The 16,909-nt window shown below is 36.1% G+C and overlaps 1 protein-coding gene, 1 non-coding gene and 1 pseudogene across 3 annotated transcripts; 2 read left to right on the top strand and 1 right to left on the bottom strand.

Annotated features, from left to right (window-relative positions):
• Positions 1-308: 308 nt before the first annotated feature.
• Positions 309-923, bottom strand: LOC148790787 (pentatricopeptide repeat-containing protein At4g01570 pseudogene; annotated as a pseudogene).
• A 2,221-nt stretch (positions 924-3,144) lies between these two features.
• On the top strand, positions 3,145-11,604 carry LOC104586373 (uncharacterized protein At3g49055-like). Of its 2 annotated transcripts, XR_016077103.1 has the most exons (6): positions 3,145-4,241; positions 6,968-7,044; positions 9,234-9,345; positions 9,471-9,587; positions 9,828-10,041; positions 11,043-11,176. XR_016077103.1 is itself a non-coding variant. In XM_010243580.3 (5 exons), exons 1-5 carry the CDS (start codon positions 3,279-3,281, stop codon positions 11,388-11,390), a joined length of 1,617 nt encoding a protein of 538 aa, XP_010241882.1. In that variant the 5' UTR covers positions 3,145-3,278; the 3' UTR covers positions 11,391-11,604. The 2 variants fall into 2 exon arrangements, 1 of the variants encoding a protein (XP_010241882.1); XM_010243580.3 differs by lacking the exon at positions 9,828-10,041 and having other exon boundaries at positions 11,043-11,604.
• A 4,996-nt stretch (positions 11,605-16,600) lies between these two features.
• TRNAM-CAU (transfer RNA methionine (anticodon CAU)) lies at positions 16,601-16,672 on the top strand. Its single transcript has one exon. It is a non-coding gene; the product is annotated as a tRNA-Met (tRNA).
• Positions 16,673-16,909: the final 237 nt, after the last annotated feature.

Here is a 16,909-nt window from a genome sequence, read left to right as displayed (position 1 = left end):
ATTTTCACAAAATACTTCCAAAAAGTACTTTCAAGGCGTAGTTTATACAAAATACTTTTAGAAAGCACTTTCAAGTCGCAGTTTACACAAAATACTTCCAGAAAGTGCTTTCGATGTGCAGTTTACACAAAATACTTCCAAAAAGTACTTTTAAAGCGCAATTTTCACAAAACTTTTAGAAAGTGCTTTTAAGGTATAGTTTACACAAAACACTTCCAAAAAGTACTTTTAAGGCACAGTTTTCACAAAATACTTCTAGAAAGTACTTTTAAGGCGCAATTTTCACAAAATACTTCCAGAAAGCACTTTTAAGGCGTAATGTAGCTGACAGGATTGGCACCCATTTCAGTGAAGATCTCAAACAACTTGCAGGCAAAGCTCAACTTCCCCTTGGCCAAAAAAACTGATAGGAATGTATTGATCATATCAATATCAAATGAATCATTGCTTCTCCCTTGCACCCGTCTTCCCTTAGACTTTGAAAACAATTGAGAGTAGTTGGTAGACTTTACTTCATTAGCAAGTTGATCTACGTAAGGAGATGATGACCAGTGATCAATGCTAGAAGAAGTTTCATCTTCACTTTGTGATCTCCCATTTTCAGAATCAATTTGTGAATCAATATCTGCATCCTTGGATAATGAAGCTATGAAACTCATGATCTCACTAATACTGCCTTCAGATGGAAACATTGGTGTGAAATCCTTTTGTCTGTTTTGTGGGTCTCGCATTGAAGCCTCCATATTATACCTCCATTTGATAACATTTGGCAGTAGTGTAACATCCCTTACATGTTTCATGAGCCTCTCTACCCAATCCCACTTCCCTTGTTTCGGAGATGGCTTTGGAGACGGATGCCACAAGGAGGAGGTTTTCGATTCAGGATGAAGTTCTGAGGAGAGCAGAAGACAGAGTTCTGCCATGGCGCATTGTAGATATAGCTTTGCATCGTGCAAAAAGCCGAGTCACAGCGGATAGAACTGAGTTAGGATTGACCTAGTTGAGCAGAACATCGATTATCAATAGAGATTAGAGAAGCAGTGAGCAGATCACACAGAGCTTAGGATTTGACCTAGTGCTACGCTCGAACAAGGGAGTTGGCCAAACAACAGTCCGTTGGCCACTGTTCCTCACCGCCGATTGTCGTCGCTGGACCTGCCAACTGGTGCGCCGTTGTTGCTAGGGTTGGGGGTCGAATGAGTGGAAAAGGGGGAGGTATAACCTCGTGGGGGTATTTTGGTCATTATAAAAATTTGTTAGGGGCTGGTTTGTCCTATTATTTTGGAGAAGTACTTAAAAAAAGCCAACTTGAAGTCATTTTTTCAAAGAAGTACTTTAAAAAGTACTTCTTCCCCACTTTTTTACCAAACACCTATAAGTACTTAAAAACCACTTAATGTGTGGTCCCATGTCTTAAAAGACGTACTTCTTGAAAGAAGTACTTCTTTTAAGTGTTCTCAAACACTAACTTAATTAACCACTATTACCTACCAACATGAGCCCCAACATCTTTACGAGGAGGAGGCTAGGGGAAAACTAAATGCGAATGGTGCGGTTAATGTAGCCCATTATACAACTCAAGAGGGGTGAATTTGGTTTTACAAATTTTAGGTTGGTTTCTCCTAATCTATTTTCTTAATTGAATATCCCCTAATGTAATAAATGATGTGGTGTGGAGACAATGGGTGACAACTAAAATAATGTCACTAGTGTGAATTAATAAGGGCCCGTTTGGCATGTCTTTTCGTGCGATCTTTCGGCTGTTTACAAGCCAGAAAGACCAATTTTCAGTTTATTTTCGTTTGGCGTGCGGAAGATCTAGTCGCCAAAAGACGGAATGCCGAAAAGACACGATAAGCCCGTTTTGGGCTGATTTCAGGAAACTCCAGATGAAACTTCTCGTGTCTTTTGCATTTTAATCTCACGCAGACGTGCATCTACCAAACGTGCTTCGGGCTGCTCAGATCTTCATGCAAAAGCTCAATGCATCTTTTGCATGTCAGAGTTATTAGAAGATCTTCCCAAAAAGAAGCGCCAAACGGGCCCTAAGTGCATTTTGAATATATGATAAATGAAAGCTTAGAATTGCCAAAAAAAAAAAAGGAATTGCCAAAAAATGGAAGTTTAGAATTTAGTAACATGACAATAGATGTAAAATGTCTAACTTAGAGTGTTGCAAAATCAAAGATATGCAACTAAATAAGAAATTTAGTGCTACAGCTAAATTGTGATTTCGTGTGAAATAAAATAAAATTTAATACTTACAAAAACTTGTAAGATTCTCTTTAAGATTTAGTTGGGCCCCTCGTACCGGTGAAAAGTCAGCCCACTTGTTGGCCAAGCAAATTCTTAACTTTAATCATGTTTACTTGGTCTTCACCCCTTCCTTTTTATATTGTAATTCTTAGCATATTGGATAATGAATTTGGTTTCCATCTTTCTATTGGGGGATTCGCCTTAAAAAAAAAAGAGATTATCTTTAAGAGATAAAAAATAAGAAGAAACTAACGCCCATTTTACTCTTAGGTTTTGTTTGCTTTCCGGTAAGTTATTTATTCGGGTAAATGCAATTACTTGGGTAAGTTTTTCTTGGGAAACACTTATTTGTATAAGTGCATTTACCCATTTTTTTATTTTCAGGTAAATAAGGTAATGACCATTTTAGCCTTAAAAATCCATTATTAAAATGATCATTTTTGTCCCATTCAAGTGTTACCAACTCTCCCTCTAGGTGGGAAAGTTATGTACCCACCTAGGTAAGTGATACTCAGTAAAATAAATTTTCCTTGGTCCCCACAAATCTGAAAAATGAACATAAGATTTTTGGTCAATAAAAACCAAAATCCCATTAGCCAACTTTTCTTCCTCTCAAAATCCAAAAAAGAACATCCCAAAAAGTTGTAAGATTCCTCTTAAAAATTGTAAGATTCCTCGTAAGGATAATATGCCCTTACATCAAAAGGGCAAATGGTGTCATATAAGGTAATTTGAGAATTCAAAATTATTTAAGGCAATATACAACGAGGGGCAAATTGCTGAAATCCAAAAGATCAGGGGCTTTTTTATCACAAAACAAAGTTCCGAAATCCGAATGCAAATGGTAGCGCAGTACTTCCAATACCAACTTCCCAACTTACAAGGACAATCCCGCCAAGACATAAGTTCTTCCTCCATGTTTATGTTTGACTGGTAGTTTTGGCCTTCTGTGTCTTACGTCTCTCAGTTGTCGAGATGAAAGCCCAACAAGTTTCCATCTTAAATGGATCATCTTTTATACCATGGAAAATGTTCATGAAGATACCAGAGAGGATGGCTTCTCAAACGACGATCAGAATCACTGCGACCATCTTTGCGAATCGCAGATCGAAGACAATGCTCTTCTCAATGAACTGGAAGCTCTTCGTATCTCATATCGTGATCTCCAATCAAGATCCGTGGTTATGGAGGATAACTTGATCCTCCTTCAGCAGCAGAAAGACGAAGCTCTCAAGCACAATTTCGACCTCGTTAAATCTCTGGAAGAAATCTCAAGTGAAAGAGACGCTCTTCAGAGCGAGCTTCATGGTTTGGAGGTCTCTGCAAAGGAACGTGAGGATGAATTGATTAGGGACCGGGATGAGCAGTTTAAGGAAAAGTTGGATCTTCGGAACGAAGTCGAAGCTTGTCGAGAGAGGATTTCTGTGTTACTGGAGGAAAGGAGCAAGCGAATTGGGGTTTTCTCTCGGAGTCAGGATTTGCTTCACTTAGTTAGGGAGTGCTTGATGAGGATCACGGAGAGAATCAATGAAGAAAAGTCTGAGAGTGTTATTGAAGAAGACGAGCAGATACGAGAGGAGTCTGATTTGGACGAGGAATCAAAGGGATTTTTATCAGAATCTATGGTTATTCATAAACTTACTTTGGCATTGGAATTAAGGCTAGTGGAGTACAAAGAAATGAGAAGGAAGGAAAAAAAGGAATTGGAGAATAGTGTGGTGAGTTTGACGGAAGAGAACAGAGACGTTAATAGTTTGCTCAGGATTGCTCTAGTAGAGAAGGAATCAGTTGAAAGGGCCCTTAATAAACTCAAGGGAGGCGAGCATAGAAGGGTGGCGATTCTTCAAATTGCAGAGAGAGGATTACAGAAAGTTGGGTTTGGATTCATGATGGGTGCTTCAAGTGGTGAGGCGACAGATAATTCCAGTCCTAATACATGCAATAAGTCAGATAGTAGCGAATGCGAAGAAGAATCTGTTAGCTTGGTATAGTTCAGTTCTTTCTTATTTTCTTACAGTTGAACTTTCAAAACATTTATATTAGTTCGCTACTGGTAGACTGAACTAATATTTGTGATTTGAAAAATGGTACCTCATCAGAAAACTAGTTGTTTAAACATGTTGTGACATGGTTGAATTTGTTTACCATTTTGTCGTGAAATGAAGTTGCTATATTTCTTTGTCTCTGCTATTTAACAGGATTTAATTCGTTTACAAAAATGCAGGATTTAGTTCTGCATAGATCATTTGATTATAGGCTTTCTCTTTATGTTTGATATTGCTTTCTAGTTTTTCATCCATTGGAATGGATGTAAGTGGTGTGATAAGGTTAAGTGCGGTGCTCTCCCTGAAGGACAAAGAAAGGCTGGAGGTAGCGAAGGTAAATAGAGATCTCAGAGTTGACAGAATCGTGTGTTGATCACGGTTTATTCCTCCTTTTATAAGGGGAGACCCCGAGGTCCTAAAGGGAAGGAGCCAAAAGGGGTTTGATGCCTATTAGGAAAAGGAATCTTCGATTCGATGTCGGTTGTCAGGAGGACACTACTAGGGTTCACCACGTGTTGCGTGAGATTTTCCTATGACAAAGTTTCCTTTCGTCCGAGGATTCTCATGGTACACATGCGCTACTTCCCCTCACGGGTCTCCTGTGTTGATGTGGCATGGATAACGCCAGAGATAATATGACGTGTTTCGCTTAGTTTGTTGGGCGTCTTGTTGTGAGTGCCTTCGATTTGTTGCAGTCGTTCGGAGATCCTTTGGTCCATCGCATGCCCGCGATGGCTTTGAGCTCATTGCAAACCTGTGATGGGTTATGGACTCATTGCAGGCCCTCGGTGGCTTCCATGTTGTCATGGGTGTTTCTATCAATCTGGTTTGATGCCTTCATCGTGATCACAGACATAGTGAACCACATGTACTTACAATGGAGATGCCATACAACTAATTGGTGAAACCTTCAAAAAGTGATTTAATTTTGCTTTTATTTAAAAAAAAAAATTCTGCATGCAGATTCTGTTTGCTAAATCATCCCCAGTATATTAGGATGTGTCATAAATGCTATTCTTGATCAAGTAATCTGCTACAATGGCATTAGGGCTTCACAGTTCATGCCCATATAAATTATCCATAGTATTATCCAAAACGTTGGCAACCCACAGCATTATAAAAATACCAGTAGACAACATTATGACCACAAAAAAAAACTCTTTCAGGGGACCAAATTGATCAGAACTGTAATCGCTTCAAATTGACTAGAATTCATTGATGACAATTGGACTAGAGAAAGTCAATCAACTGCTATTTCTTGATTACCCATTGTCCCACAGATAAGGAAGTTGTTCTTTCTGGTGGTAGTCTTGGAGGCATCCTCCTCAAGTGCTGAGGGAGAAGTTGCAAAGTTGGATGTTAAGTGGTATTAGAGTTGGGGTAAAATCTTCCCATAGTGGGGTAGAATGCAGTCATGTGAGGACTATGGAAGTAGATATGAGAGATTTTTTGCAACCATCCTTTGGTATTCTACCAGACTTATTTTTTAATTGCTACTTGGGCCTCTGTCTGAGAATTTTGGGGCATTGGTGTTGATGAGATTTGTGGAGTCCTGACCAGACCTGTTCACGGCCTGGGCTGGGCTTTGTCTCTATATTAACAAATTCAGGCTCGACCATCGGGCCTAGGTCTTGAGCCCGAGCCTGAAGCCTGGCCAGAAAATTGGGAAAAAATATTTTCTTTTTTACTCAATAAAAAAACTGATTTATTTATATTAAAAGACCTCAAAACCCAAAAATAATGAAAAGTCTCACTATGGCTTGAAAAAAGAGAAGAGGAACAAAGAAAAGAACATATATATTTTTTATTATAAAATATATAATTTTAGTTATATAATATATATTATCAGGTCAGACTCGGGCTCAGGCTTGGGCCAGGCTTTTTTGAGAAAGTCGGAGCCCATGGGCCTAAATTCATGTCCAAGCCTGACTTAGAACAGGTCAGGCCGGGCCAGCCCGTTTGGCTACCTGGTCCATAAACAGGCCTAGTCCTGACTATACCACAATTACCACTGTTCCTTAACTGGATTTTGATATTTGAGGTGAAGACCTGTTTGAGATTTGATGATAGTTCATTGCCAAATACCACTTGGAACTGTCAGTTTTTGTATACCTTCTATTCCTGAATGAAGAGAAAATCATCCATAAAAATCCTGCATTTGACTGTAGCGATGCTTTGCATTTCATGGCTCCCAAAATATTCCTCTCAATGTATACACAAGCTGTTTAATGGTCTACAGAACAGTAACCCAGAAATGGGTATTCAAAATGAAAAGAGTGTCCAACAGAGATGAATTACAATTGAAAAGTTGTTCTTGGTTTATATTATTATTATTTATTTTTTCTTAGGAGTCATGTCAAGTTCTCATACAATGCATGAGCTTTTTTTTATTTCTCTAGTTTCTGAATGGGCCTTCTAACATTGTACAAAAGTGCATATGGTTTTTTTTGTTTTTCCTGAAGTTATGGGAGTTCTCCATGACTTGTACTCTTGAAGTTACAATCTTTGAATAGGGTACAGTTCAGGATGAACAAATTCGTCATTAGTAAGATTTACTCTTATTAATGCACATGTTTGTTTGAGAACTTTAAAATTGATATGTATCCTAAGAAACTTCATTCTGATGGACAACTATTTGGTTTCATCTTTCTGGTTATCCTGCACAGGCCTCAACTGTGGAGAAAATAATGAAGAATTTACGGCTCGAAATCACTCAATTGAAAAAATCCTTGGATGAATCCAGGTATTCTTTTTTCTCTGTTTTGCATTGCATGATGATTTTACTTTTTTTTCATGCTTCTTGATAGAGCATAATGGTGGGAAAAGACTCCTGTAGCTAACCCCAAATAGTTGGGATTTTTTTGATAGGCAAAATAGTTGGGGTTAAGGCTGAGTTAAGTACTATCATGTCTTTTACCTGTATGTGTCATACAGGGATTTGAAGAATGCAAAGAAAGATGAACTGGTGTAGGTGTACAAGGTTGCTATAGGAATTCAATATCCATTGTGTGTGTTATCTGCATGTTTTCGCTCTCTCTCTCTCTTTCTGCATATCCAAATTCTTTGGTTTTGTAATATTGGTCATATTTTTCTTGTTATTCTTCAGTTTTGTAATATTGGTCATAGTTTTCTTGTTAACTGTTTCTAACAACTTCACCAATTTTCGCCCATGATTAGGAATGTTTGACCTACTGATGCATCAAGTCTCTCTTATTGTCTTAACAGTGGCAATTCTTGTTTGTTAACTTATAACTGGATTTTTTTTTACTATATTCTTTATAATCTATCAATTCATTTTAAGTTTTGCTTCTAGGAAATGAGTAATTATAGAACCATTGAATGGGCCATTGGCCATTGAATGAGTAACTATAGAACCTTGGAATATGCATTCATCTAGTTATATATCCAGATGCTAAAAAGTTGTCCATGTAGCAATTTAGGTGGCAGATGCCCCATAATATTAGGCATGTCTATTGAATTTTTTCAGTTCCATATATCCAATTTTGTAGTCTATGATTTCCAAATACAGATAGAAACATGGAAACTAATAGGGGAAATGGGATACAACTCTCCATTTCTTAAGATCCTGGACCTGGATGCAGATACAGGTTTCCTATTTAATATGTTTATATCATGCTCAAGGATTAAGGTATCCATATTATTGCATCCATATCCATGGCCATTGGATATGGGATATGCCGCGAGTGGGTATCTATCCCACAAATCGTGCATATCAACATGATGTGCCTCTGTATCAGGCCATACTGCACCGTAACAGTGGATATGGTCCAATACGCACTGATATGGAAGCGTATCGGTGCTTGGTTTGACAAATCTGTATATTGACTGCTTTTGGATTTTTTTGAACTTCAATAAAAATTGAAAATTATAATTATAAAAACTAAAATATAGTTATAATTATAAAAATTAAAATAAATAATTTAAGATTTAAGTTTCCCCAAAAAATCAATAAAAACTGAAAATTATAAAATTAATTTGTTTTATCTACCTTAAATGATTTATATGTTTTATTTTACAATTATATGTAAAATAAAACAATTATATGTTAAAAATGAAAACATATTTATTATTTGAAAAATAGAGTTATTATTTATATAAAAATACTAAATAAATAAAGGTTTTTCAAAAAAATTAATAAAAATTGAAATAGAGTGATAATTATTGTATGGATGTATACATGTTGTAGAGTCCCGATATTGTTGATTGTAATGTTTCTCTTCATATAACCGATCAAAGTGTGCATTTCTCATGTGTTTTTACCTTATTCATAGATAATTCAGCTTTAGGTTTAGTGTTATTAATGTATTTTTGTGATTTGTATGCATTTCCCTAGCGAATCCAAGCATTTCCATTTCTTTTGTTTGTATCTATGCATTTCGAAAGTGTATCTGTATTTGAGCTGTCCAATATGATGCCCAATACCAATACTTTGCTCCTTGATCATGCTTCAATATATAGTTTCAAAGCCAAGTGTCATTTCTAAAAACTATTATGTTGCCAAGTTTAATTGAGCTTCTAACATATACAATTTTTGTTTAATAGTATGATTTGTTAAAAGATACCGGTTTTCATATTGTACGAGTGTATATGCTATAGTGTACTCTAGAAGTGTCCATATACATGCTGTATCCAGTGTCATATTGGGTACATACTTTGTCCAATGCCAGTATACTAGGCATGAACAGGTTTTCAGGTATCAAAGCTTCTAGTGAGGTTTTTAAATGTGTTGTTGCTTTAACTGTAATCCGTTGATAAAAATATCAGTGTAAATTTCACAATGAACCAATTATGATCAAGTTGATTGTCAATAAGAAATATTAGTTAAAGACCAATTCATAGATTCCTTGCAGGTTTTCTTACATAGGTTTCATATGTTTTGTCATTGGATTTTAAGCATCTATCCTATGGCAGGTCAGACGCTGAGCGCCTACAGAGTCTTACAGAGAAACAAACTCAGGAAATAGCAGACAACAGGTTGTACATAAAAGAGTTGGAAGAAAGAGAGAGTAGGCTGGTTCAAAATGTAGTTACATCTTTTTATTTTTATTTTTAAGGGTGTTTTTCTATTGTTTTTCTGAACCACTCTCTACTCATCAGTTCCTCACTTTTCCCTCTTTTTGTTCTCTCTTTTTTGGTCCTGTCCATAAGGTTGAAGAGCTCATAATGGAAATAGCAGAGGCTGAAGAAGAGATTGCTAGATGGAGAGAAGCTTGTGAGTTGGAAGTGGAAGCTGGGAAGAATGCCATTGAAGAACGTGATAGAGAGGTAAACATATCATCCGTTTGATGGTGATTTTTGGTTTATATCAATTACCACATCTTAAGCCTGCTATTTACATCAATTACTCACTCTAAGCTGTGTTGAGTGCTGACCAAAAATAGTCAGGATTAATGCTCATATAAGTTTAGTTCAGTCAAATACTTCACTCTAAGCTGTCTCGTAAAGTATTAAGGTTTATGGATATTTTATGTTCATCTGTTTTACTCAATGGATTCTTCTATTCAGTATATGAAGCAAAACAAACTGTTTAATCTGTCACCTGTGGAGGGTGGAGTTTTAGTCCTTGGAACTCATTTTGATATGCAAATGAAAGCTGATCTTGACTAGAGCACCAAAGCTCATGCTTTTACAGCTGCTGAAACTGTGTACCTTGTACACAAAGATGCAACTCTTTTACCTGGGTTTGCATATGGCCTCAAACATGATCACACCACAATCTGTAAGTTGATCCAATTAGAAATCTGAATTTTTTTGGTAGAAGATCCAATTAGAAAATCCGAGTTGCATCATTATTTCTTCAGCATTCCCAGCCACATGTATTTGCTCAACTACCCTTTTAGGATTTAGCAATACTGCATTATCCTCCTTTCACCATGCCTACCTTGTGGCATGACATATCTAAAGTCATTTTGTCCAAGATATCCAATAACTATCATTCCTGGGATCAAACTATATGCTGGTAGTGTTAATTGTGTCTTACAAGAAATTTTCCCACTGAAGTATCATGTGAAATGAAATAGTACAATTTCCACCGTGGCTGACTTCTAAAACTTTTCTTTCATATGCAACTCCACATGTTGTTTTTGTTAATGTTTGGTGCCATATCTTTGTTACAATTATGAGCACTTAAATCATTTCTTACTGCATATTATATGAATAGAAGAGAAGGGTTGAACCAATGAAATGATGAATATGTTTCATTTTGCTACTGAATATCATTTTCAAGGTAAATAATTAATTTTCCTTTGTTTTACATGAAACCAAATGCAACCTCAATGAATTCCTTTCCCTTTTTTGGTGAATGACTTTCTAATGCAATATCATTGCTGTCGGTCAAGACATTCTCCATGAGTGGAATGCATATTACCATCAGACCATGTTCATTCTGCATGGAGAAATTGATACAAGCAACTATTACTTTTCTTAGGAATGGTTTCAAATATTTGAGCATTTCTATTCCATGGAGAAGAGAAAATAACAAAGTTTCATATGGATGGCCAGAAAGAAATGCTTTCAGATATCTGTTGTTTCACCATATCTCCCAGTTTGTTGATTTGCTCTACATGTCATTACTTGAGAAGCACATAGTTTCTGAGTTATGTTCCTAAAACTTCTACGCATAGCTTATCTCTCATGTTAATACTGAAGCGCCATTTCCATAAGAAACCCAGAATATGAAAAGGCTTTCATTGAGTATAAAAGGTTGCCTTCTTTTGCCAGGCTGAACTTCTCAGAGAAGAGTTAGAGAAGACAAAGGCCTCTTTGGACTTGTCTAATAGCAAGTTAAAACTGAAAGAAGAGCTAGCTGCTGCTGCTATGGCTGCTCAGGCAGCAGCTGAAAGGTCTCTCCAACTGGCTGACAGCAGAGCTGCAGGATTTCGTGAGCGGATAGAGGAGCTGACAAGACAGTTAGAGGAGGTTGATAATAGAAGAGACCAAAGTAACCGATATAAGCTGAGACACATCTGTTGGCCATGGCATGCACTTAAGGTGAACCCAAGTACAAGACGCCAGAAGGTTAGACGGATGCTACCAGAAATGGAGGCCTTACTCAATTGCAGTATCTGATTTTGCTTGTTCTTTAAGCTCAAGATTACAATTGTCCTAAATTATTAACTTTTATTTAATTATGTTATTTACATTTCAAGAAATAATCCATTATTTTTCCCCTTTCCAACATTGATCAAAATTCTTTAGAGGTTAACTGGTTAACCAGTAGGGCCTCATGCGACGCATGGGATTTGTTATAAACCGACATTAATGATGAAGTAAATTGTTTGTATAAATTGGCAAGAAATCTCTCATAGAACCATAAGATATACACTTCCCAACACAATCAAATTTGCATTATAAGGGTCAATAACAAAATTCAAAGCAACTTGGTTTTGTTTTCTTTTTTATTTTCATAATTAAGGGAATTTAATTCCTGCCATCTTAAGAAGTTCCTTTCAGTTTTTTTTTTTGGTAAACAAGTTCCTATCAAATAGCAAGCAAGAAAAGAAGCCATTAGTCATGACTAAAATTGTTTGTCTGATTCATACACCAATATAAATTTATGAGAGTGCAATTCTTCAGAATTGATATTTATTTCACAGTTTCATTCTAGTTTTTCTGAAGAACCTAAGCAAACTACTTTCTTTTCTAGTTAAAATCCAAATTATCCAAATTTTGATGGTTAATCTGCTAATACTTTTGATGGTGTTTTTCCTTTCATTTGCTTGTAAATAATGTCAATGTCAATTCATTAAAAAAGAAAAACTATCGTTTCAAATACCCATAAGATTAAAAACATAAATCAACTTAAAATATCACAGAATGGGCAATAAATAGCAATGCCTTGTAGAGCTTGCTCCCATCGTTCACCGAATGAAGAAGTCATTTAGTGGATACCGAGGCGACCTTCAACACCATGGTTTTTAAAACCAACCCGGAGACCGAACCGGTCAGGGGTCTGGTTACCGGGTCGAATGGTTGGCTCATTCCGATAAAAAAATAAAAAAAATAAAAAAAATAAAAAAGGTCAAAATGGTTTGAACGGTTAACTGTCCGGGTCAGTGGTTTTTTGACCAAAATCAATGGTTTTTGGAAAAGATTCAGTTTTGAGGAAAAACGGAATCGGTCATCTGATCGGTTCCTGGTTTTTCCAGTCCAATCCAGTTTTGAAAACCATGTTCAACACCATCAAAGCTTGAGTATCTTCCTCGCTTAGAGGCACCTCTCTATCCCTCAATTGCTCAAAATGAGGGCAGCTTCACCCTTCTCATTTTTTTTTGGCAAATAGAAGGCCAGCAGAGCTGGCAATTTTATTTATATAAAGGGGAGATCATGTAGCTAATATTTATATTATATATACAAGACCAACAAGCAAAAAGATGAGCTATAGTGTTCCGTTCGCGTCGGACATGTTCTATCTCTTTCTAAACCTCCTCAAAAAATTTTAATAAAGTGTAAATATGATCTAAAAGCATTGTTTCGATCCAGTTGTTACTGTATTTTTTACTTTGGATTTTTGTCACAGTTGACATTGCATCAGAATATATATGCCAATAAAATCCGAAGGCCGAAGAAGACTTAAGGGACAATTTTACTGGGTGGAAGAGCTCCCGAGGTTTTCTTTGTATGACAGTTTTAATCAATTGAGCAAGAGCCTCCGATTAAAACACCCCATTAGCCTTGAATACTAACCATGAAAAAATAGGTCTTGAATACAGAGTGGTTCACTGTAAATTTGTAGCTAAGGCAGTTGCACTGAAATAGAGGTATTAATACTCATAAGATTTAATAAAAAAAAAAATTAATCACATTAAGATATAAAGTATGTCTTATTATATCTCTTCTTGATGTGCAATTGCATAATTACACTTCTTCCTTGTAGCTTCATCCTTTAGAATTAGTAACGAGAAATATAATTGTTTTATTAAGACCAACAAAGAAAATCAAGTTGCTTTAAAGCAACACCATGTAAACCAAGGGAGGAGGGAGCTGCGTGTAAACAATTAATCGATTTTGTTTCTTGAGGCTCAGTTTGAAAAAAATTCTAAATGCAAAAAGTTACAAGATTGCCCTGCAGTGTCCCACAACACATTCCCACTGTGTATTGTGAATATTTCTTGATGATAATACTATCGGGATTGGTACTATCATCAGGAGATGTTCCCAATGCACGGCGGGGATGTACTGTGGGACGTTGTGGGGCACAGGTGAGAAATTTGATTGAGTACCAATCCACCCATATTGACCCACTAACCTATTTGCTGCCCACCCTGATTCACTTATTTGACCCTCTAATTCAATTATTCAAATTAGACTTTTTTTACCTTTTTTATTTTAATTGCAGAAAAAAAATATATATATATATATATCAACAAAAAAAACAAAAAAAAAACAATTTTTTGAATAAAAATACAAAATGCATAAAAACACAACAAATAGTGAAATATAAATTTAGTGTAAAACATCAGAAATTGCAGAAAATTTTGGAAATAATAAAAAATTAAACAAAAGTATAAAAAAGAAATTATAAAAACATAGAAAATTAAAGAAAATACAAAAATTGCATTGAAATATAAAAACTGCAGAAATGCACAAATTGATAGAAATTTCTGAAAACATATAAATGATAAAATTTTTCAAAAACATATATTTTTAGCCAAAAACCAGAAATTGCAAAACAATAACCATAGAGAAAAATATAGAAAATGATAATAAAATTTTCTAGAAATTATATATTTCTGCTACAAAAGAAAAATTGCAAAAAAAATAATCACAGAAAATGATAAGATAATAATAATCTTCTCGTCATTATATATTCCATCAAAAAACTAAAATGCAATAATCACATAAACTATACAAAAATAATAAATAATCTAAAAAAATGGCTGCGGCGGTGACTCCTGGATCAGATGGTCTCGTCTCACTTTCCGGCATCATCTATCCCTGATTGCTCGTCCCTGTTTCTTCTCCTTGCTCTGTTCAATCCCCAGTAACCTCTGTTCTATTGTCTGTTGAATCGCCAGCATCTTCTACTCTATTGAATCATCGACATCAATCTGTTGTTGCTTTAAAACCTAGGGGGAGGAACACTGACAAAAATCTTTGGAATAGTGTTCCTAACAACTCCATCTGCCATTGGAAAGAGATTATGGTGTCGTTGCTAAGGGCGGCAAGAATCAAGGTTTTAAAAATCGACCCAGAACTACAACTACTTTGGCCATCAGTTTTTGAGTCAGCGGTTCAATCTTCTAGTTCGAATGAATGGCTTGCTCTAACTTAAATATTAAAAATAATAAAAAATGAGCAAAAACTGTTGTCCATGTCAAACGGGCCAACGGTTCAACTACCTAAGTCAATGGGTTGCTGACCAAGTTAACGGTTTTTGTCCAAGGACCAGATAAGGTGATATAGAACTGATTGCTTGGATGGTTTTCTAGGCCGAACAATCCAACCATTTGGGTCAAAAACAGTTCGAAAACATTGGTGAGAATGCATGGTGGCATCGTTGTAGTGGCTTGATGAGAAATAGCAAGTTGAACGAGCCCTAAATAGCAAGAATGGTGGCTATTTGAGCAAGCCCTAAATAGAGGAGAAGAAAACCCTAAATGTTATAGAGAAGAAGAAACTATCAAAGCAAGGTTAGAAATTTTGGAAGAAGTTTAAAGTTGAGGGTCAATGGGAAACCCTCGATCCAACCCCACCCTGACTCTCCTCACTTGATCTTAATGGGTCATTCAACCCATGTTGACTCATGATTAGAACAAGTGGTTATGGGTGGGTTTTCAAATGGGTAGATTAGATGGGTCAAATAGGTTGAGGTCAAAATTGTCAGTCCTATCGAGAGATGGAGTTATTAAAACCAAAAGGAAAAAAAAAAGAAAAATAAATATGAGCTGCCAAGTGCCACTACTGCCACCCAACGTTTTAAAAAATGACACGGAAATAGAATCGTTCTGGCCACCAGTTTTCGGGTTGACGGTCTGACCGCCCCATTCAAACAGACGTCCCGTTCTGATAGAAAAATTTTAAAAATTAAAAAAATAAAAAATGTCAAAAACCATTGAACAGTCGATGGTTCGACTGCCCAGGTCAATGGTTTATTGACTTTTTCAACGATTTTTTACCAGATTCTGGGTTTGGGGTAAAATGGAACCAGTTGCTTGAACAATTTTCGGGCCAAACGGTCTAACCGCCCGGATCAAAAGCGGTTTGAAAACGTTGTTGCCACCATCCTCACCACTGCAACCCTGGAGAGCGAAAAGTGTACCTAAGAGTTTTTCTTTCTTTTTCAATAAATCCTTAAGGGGTTGTTTGATTCACCGCATATAAGCTTCTCTTCTACATATAACAATTTACTATCAGTAAGAGAAGCAAACAAGTATGCTTGATTTTTCATTCTAAAAAATAAACTTTGATTAAGTAATTTAAGTAGATTGGAGTATTTAAATTCATAAACAAACTGATGAACCAAACACCACCTAACTGCCTACTCAGCATATATTTTTATCAAACCTATTAAAAAAAGAAACAAAAGGAATGGAATGTGTTGCACTTACGACTATTTTTCGACATAATGACAGATGAAGGCCACAATACCAAACACCAACCAGGTGGTCCTTGTTTGGCATCTTAAACACTGCATTAATGTCGTATGATATGTAAATATTTCCAATAATCAAAAGTATTCTATTTATAAGCTTGATTTAAATAATTTTGTCTCCAAAAAATTGATCTAATTAATTATATGAACCTGACCAATTACAAGATTGAATCACTTTTGAACAGTCAAAAGAAAATGAAACTACACCTTTGGAAAATTTATTTATTTATTTATTTGATAGTTTTCTGATCAAGCTAGAGTCTCCCACCCCACCCCAAATCCAGCTAAGTATTCTACATAGGCCATGTATGGTTCAGATCAAGAAGATTTTTATCAAGTTGTCTCAAATAAGATAATTGAATAAATTGAACTACTTAGCCTTAGAATCCCAAGAGATTCTAAGGCTTTGGATATCTAGTCAAGAATATTCATTCCATGGGCCATTCTGTTAGATGGGCCGAAGCCCAATATCAAAACGGTCCAACCCATGATAGGTTTGACTAAATAATTGATATTGCCTTGTAATTGTGTTTGGTACCATTGACATTTTTATAGAGACCAAAAGTCATCGAAAATCCTTATTAGCCGAGAGGCTGTGATGGCAATTAGACAAGAGGAGAATGAGAATGATCCACAAATAAATGAGAAATGGACTATAAGGATTTTATGGGATACTTTTATAGAAATCAGAGTGGCGCAGCGGAAGCGTGGTGGGCCCATAACCCACAGGTCCCAGGATCGAAACCTGGCTCTGATATGGAGAAAAGTTTCCAACTCCAATCTCCAAGATTTTTTCTTTTTGATTGATAATAGGTTAGAAAAACCTTTTATTTCAGATGGGCCGGAGCGGATCCATTAAGCCCAACCCGAGCAAATGGATACTCCCAATCAGTAGGACAGGTGGCAAGTTATCGACCCGTTTGATGCCTCTTATTGTTTTTTTTTTTTTGATGAATCAGGTTATTTTTGTTGCTTTTTGGACGGAGTTCGTTTG

The sequence above is a fragment of the Nelumbo nucifera genome, chromosome 6 (assembly GCF_055504915.1).
Source record: "Nelumbo nucifera cultivar China Antique chromosome 6, China Antique-T2T, whole genome shotgun sequence".
In the NCBI taxonomy this organism is placed as follows: domain Eukaryota; kingdom Viridiplantae; phylum Streptophyta; class Magnoliopsida; order Proteales; family Nelumbonaceae; genus Nelumbo; species Nelumbo nucifera.
Note: the sequence above shows the minus strand (reverse complement) of the source record. Positions and strands in the feature narration are given on the sequence as shown.

What these genes read in the sequence shown, in the direction of transcription:
- LOC104586373 (XM_010243580.3), top strand. Translation starts at nt 3,279, where the DNA reads ATGGAAAATGTTCATGAAGATACCAGAGAGGATGGCTTCTCAAACGAC. An exon ending in AAGAAGAATCTGTTAGCTTG is followed by an intron (nt 4,242 to 6,967) that starts GTATAGTTCAGT and finishes TATCCTGCACAG; the next exon opens with GCCTCAACTGTGGAGAAAAT. An exon ending in TTGAAGAACGTGATAGAGAG is followed by an intron (nt 9,588 to 11,042) that starts GTAAACATATCA and finishes TTCTTTTGCCAG; the next exon opens with GCTGAACTTCTCAGAGAAGA.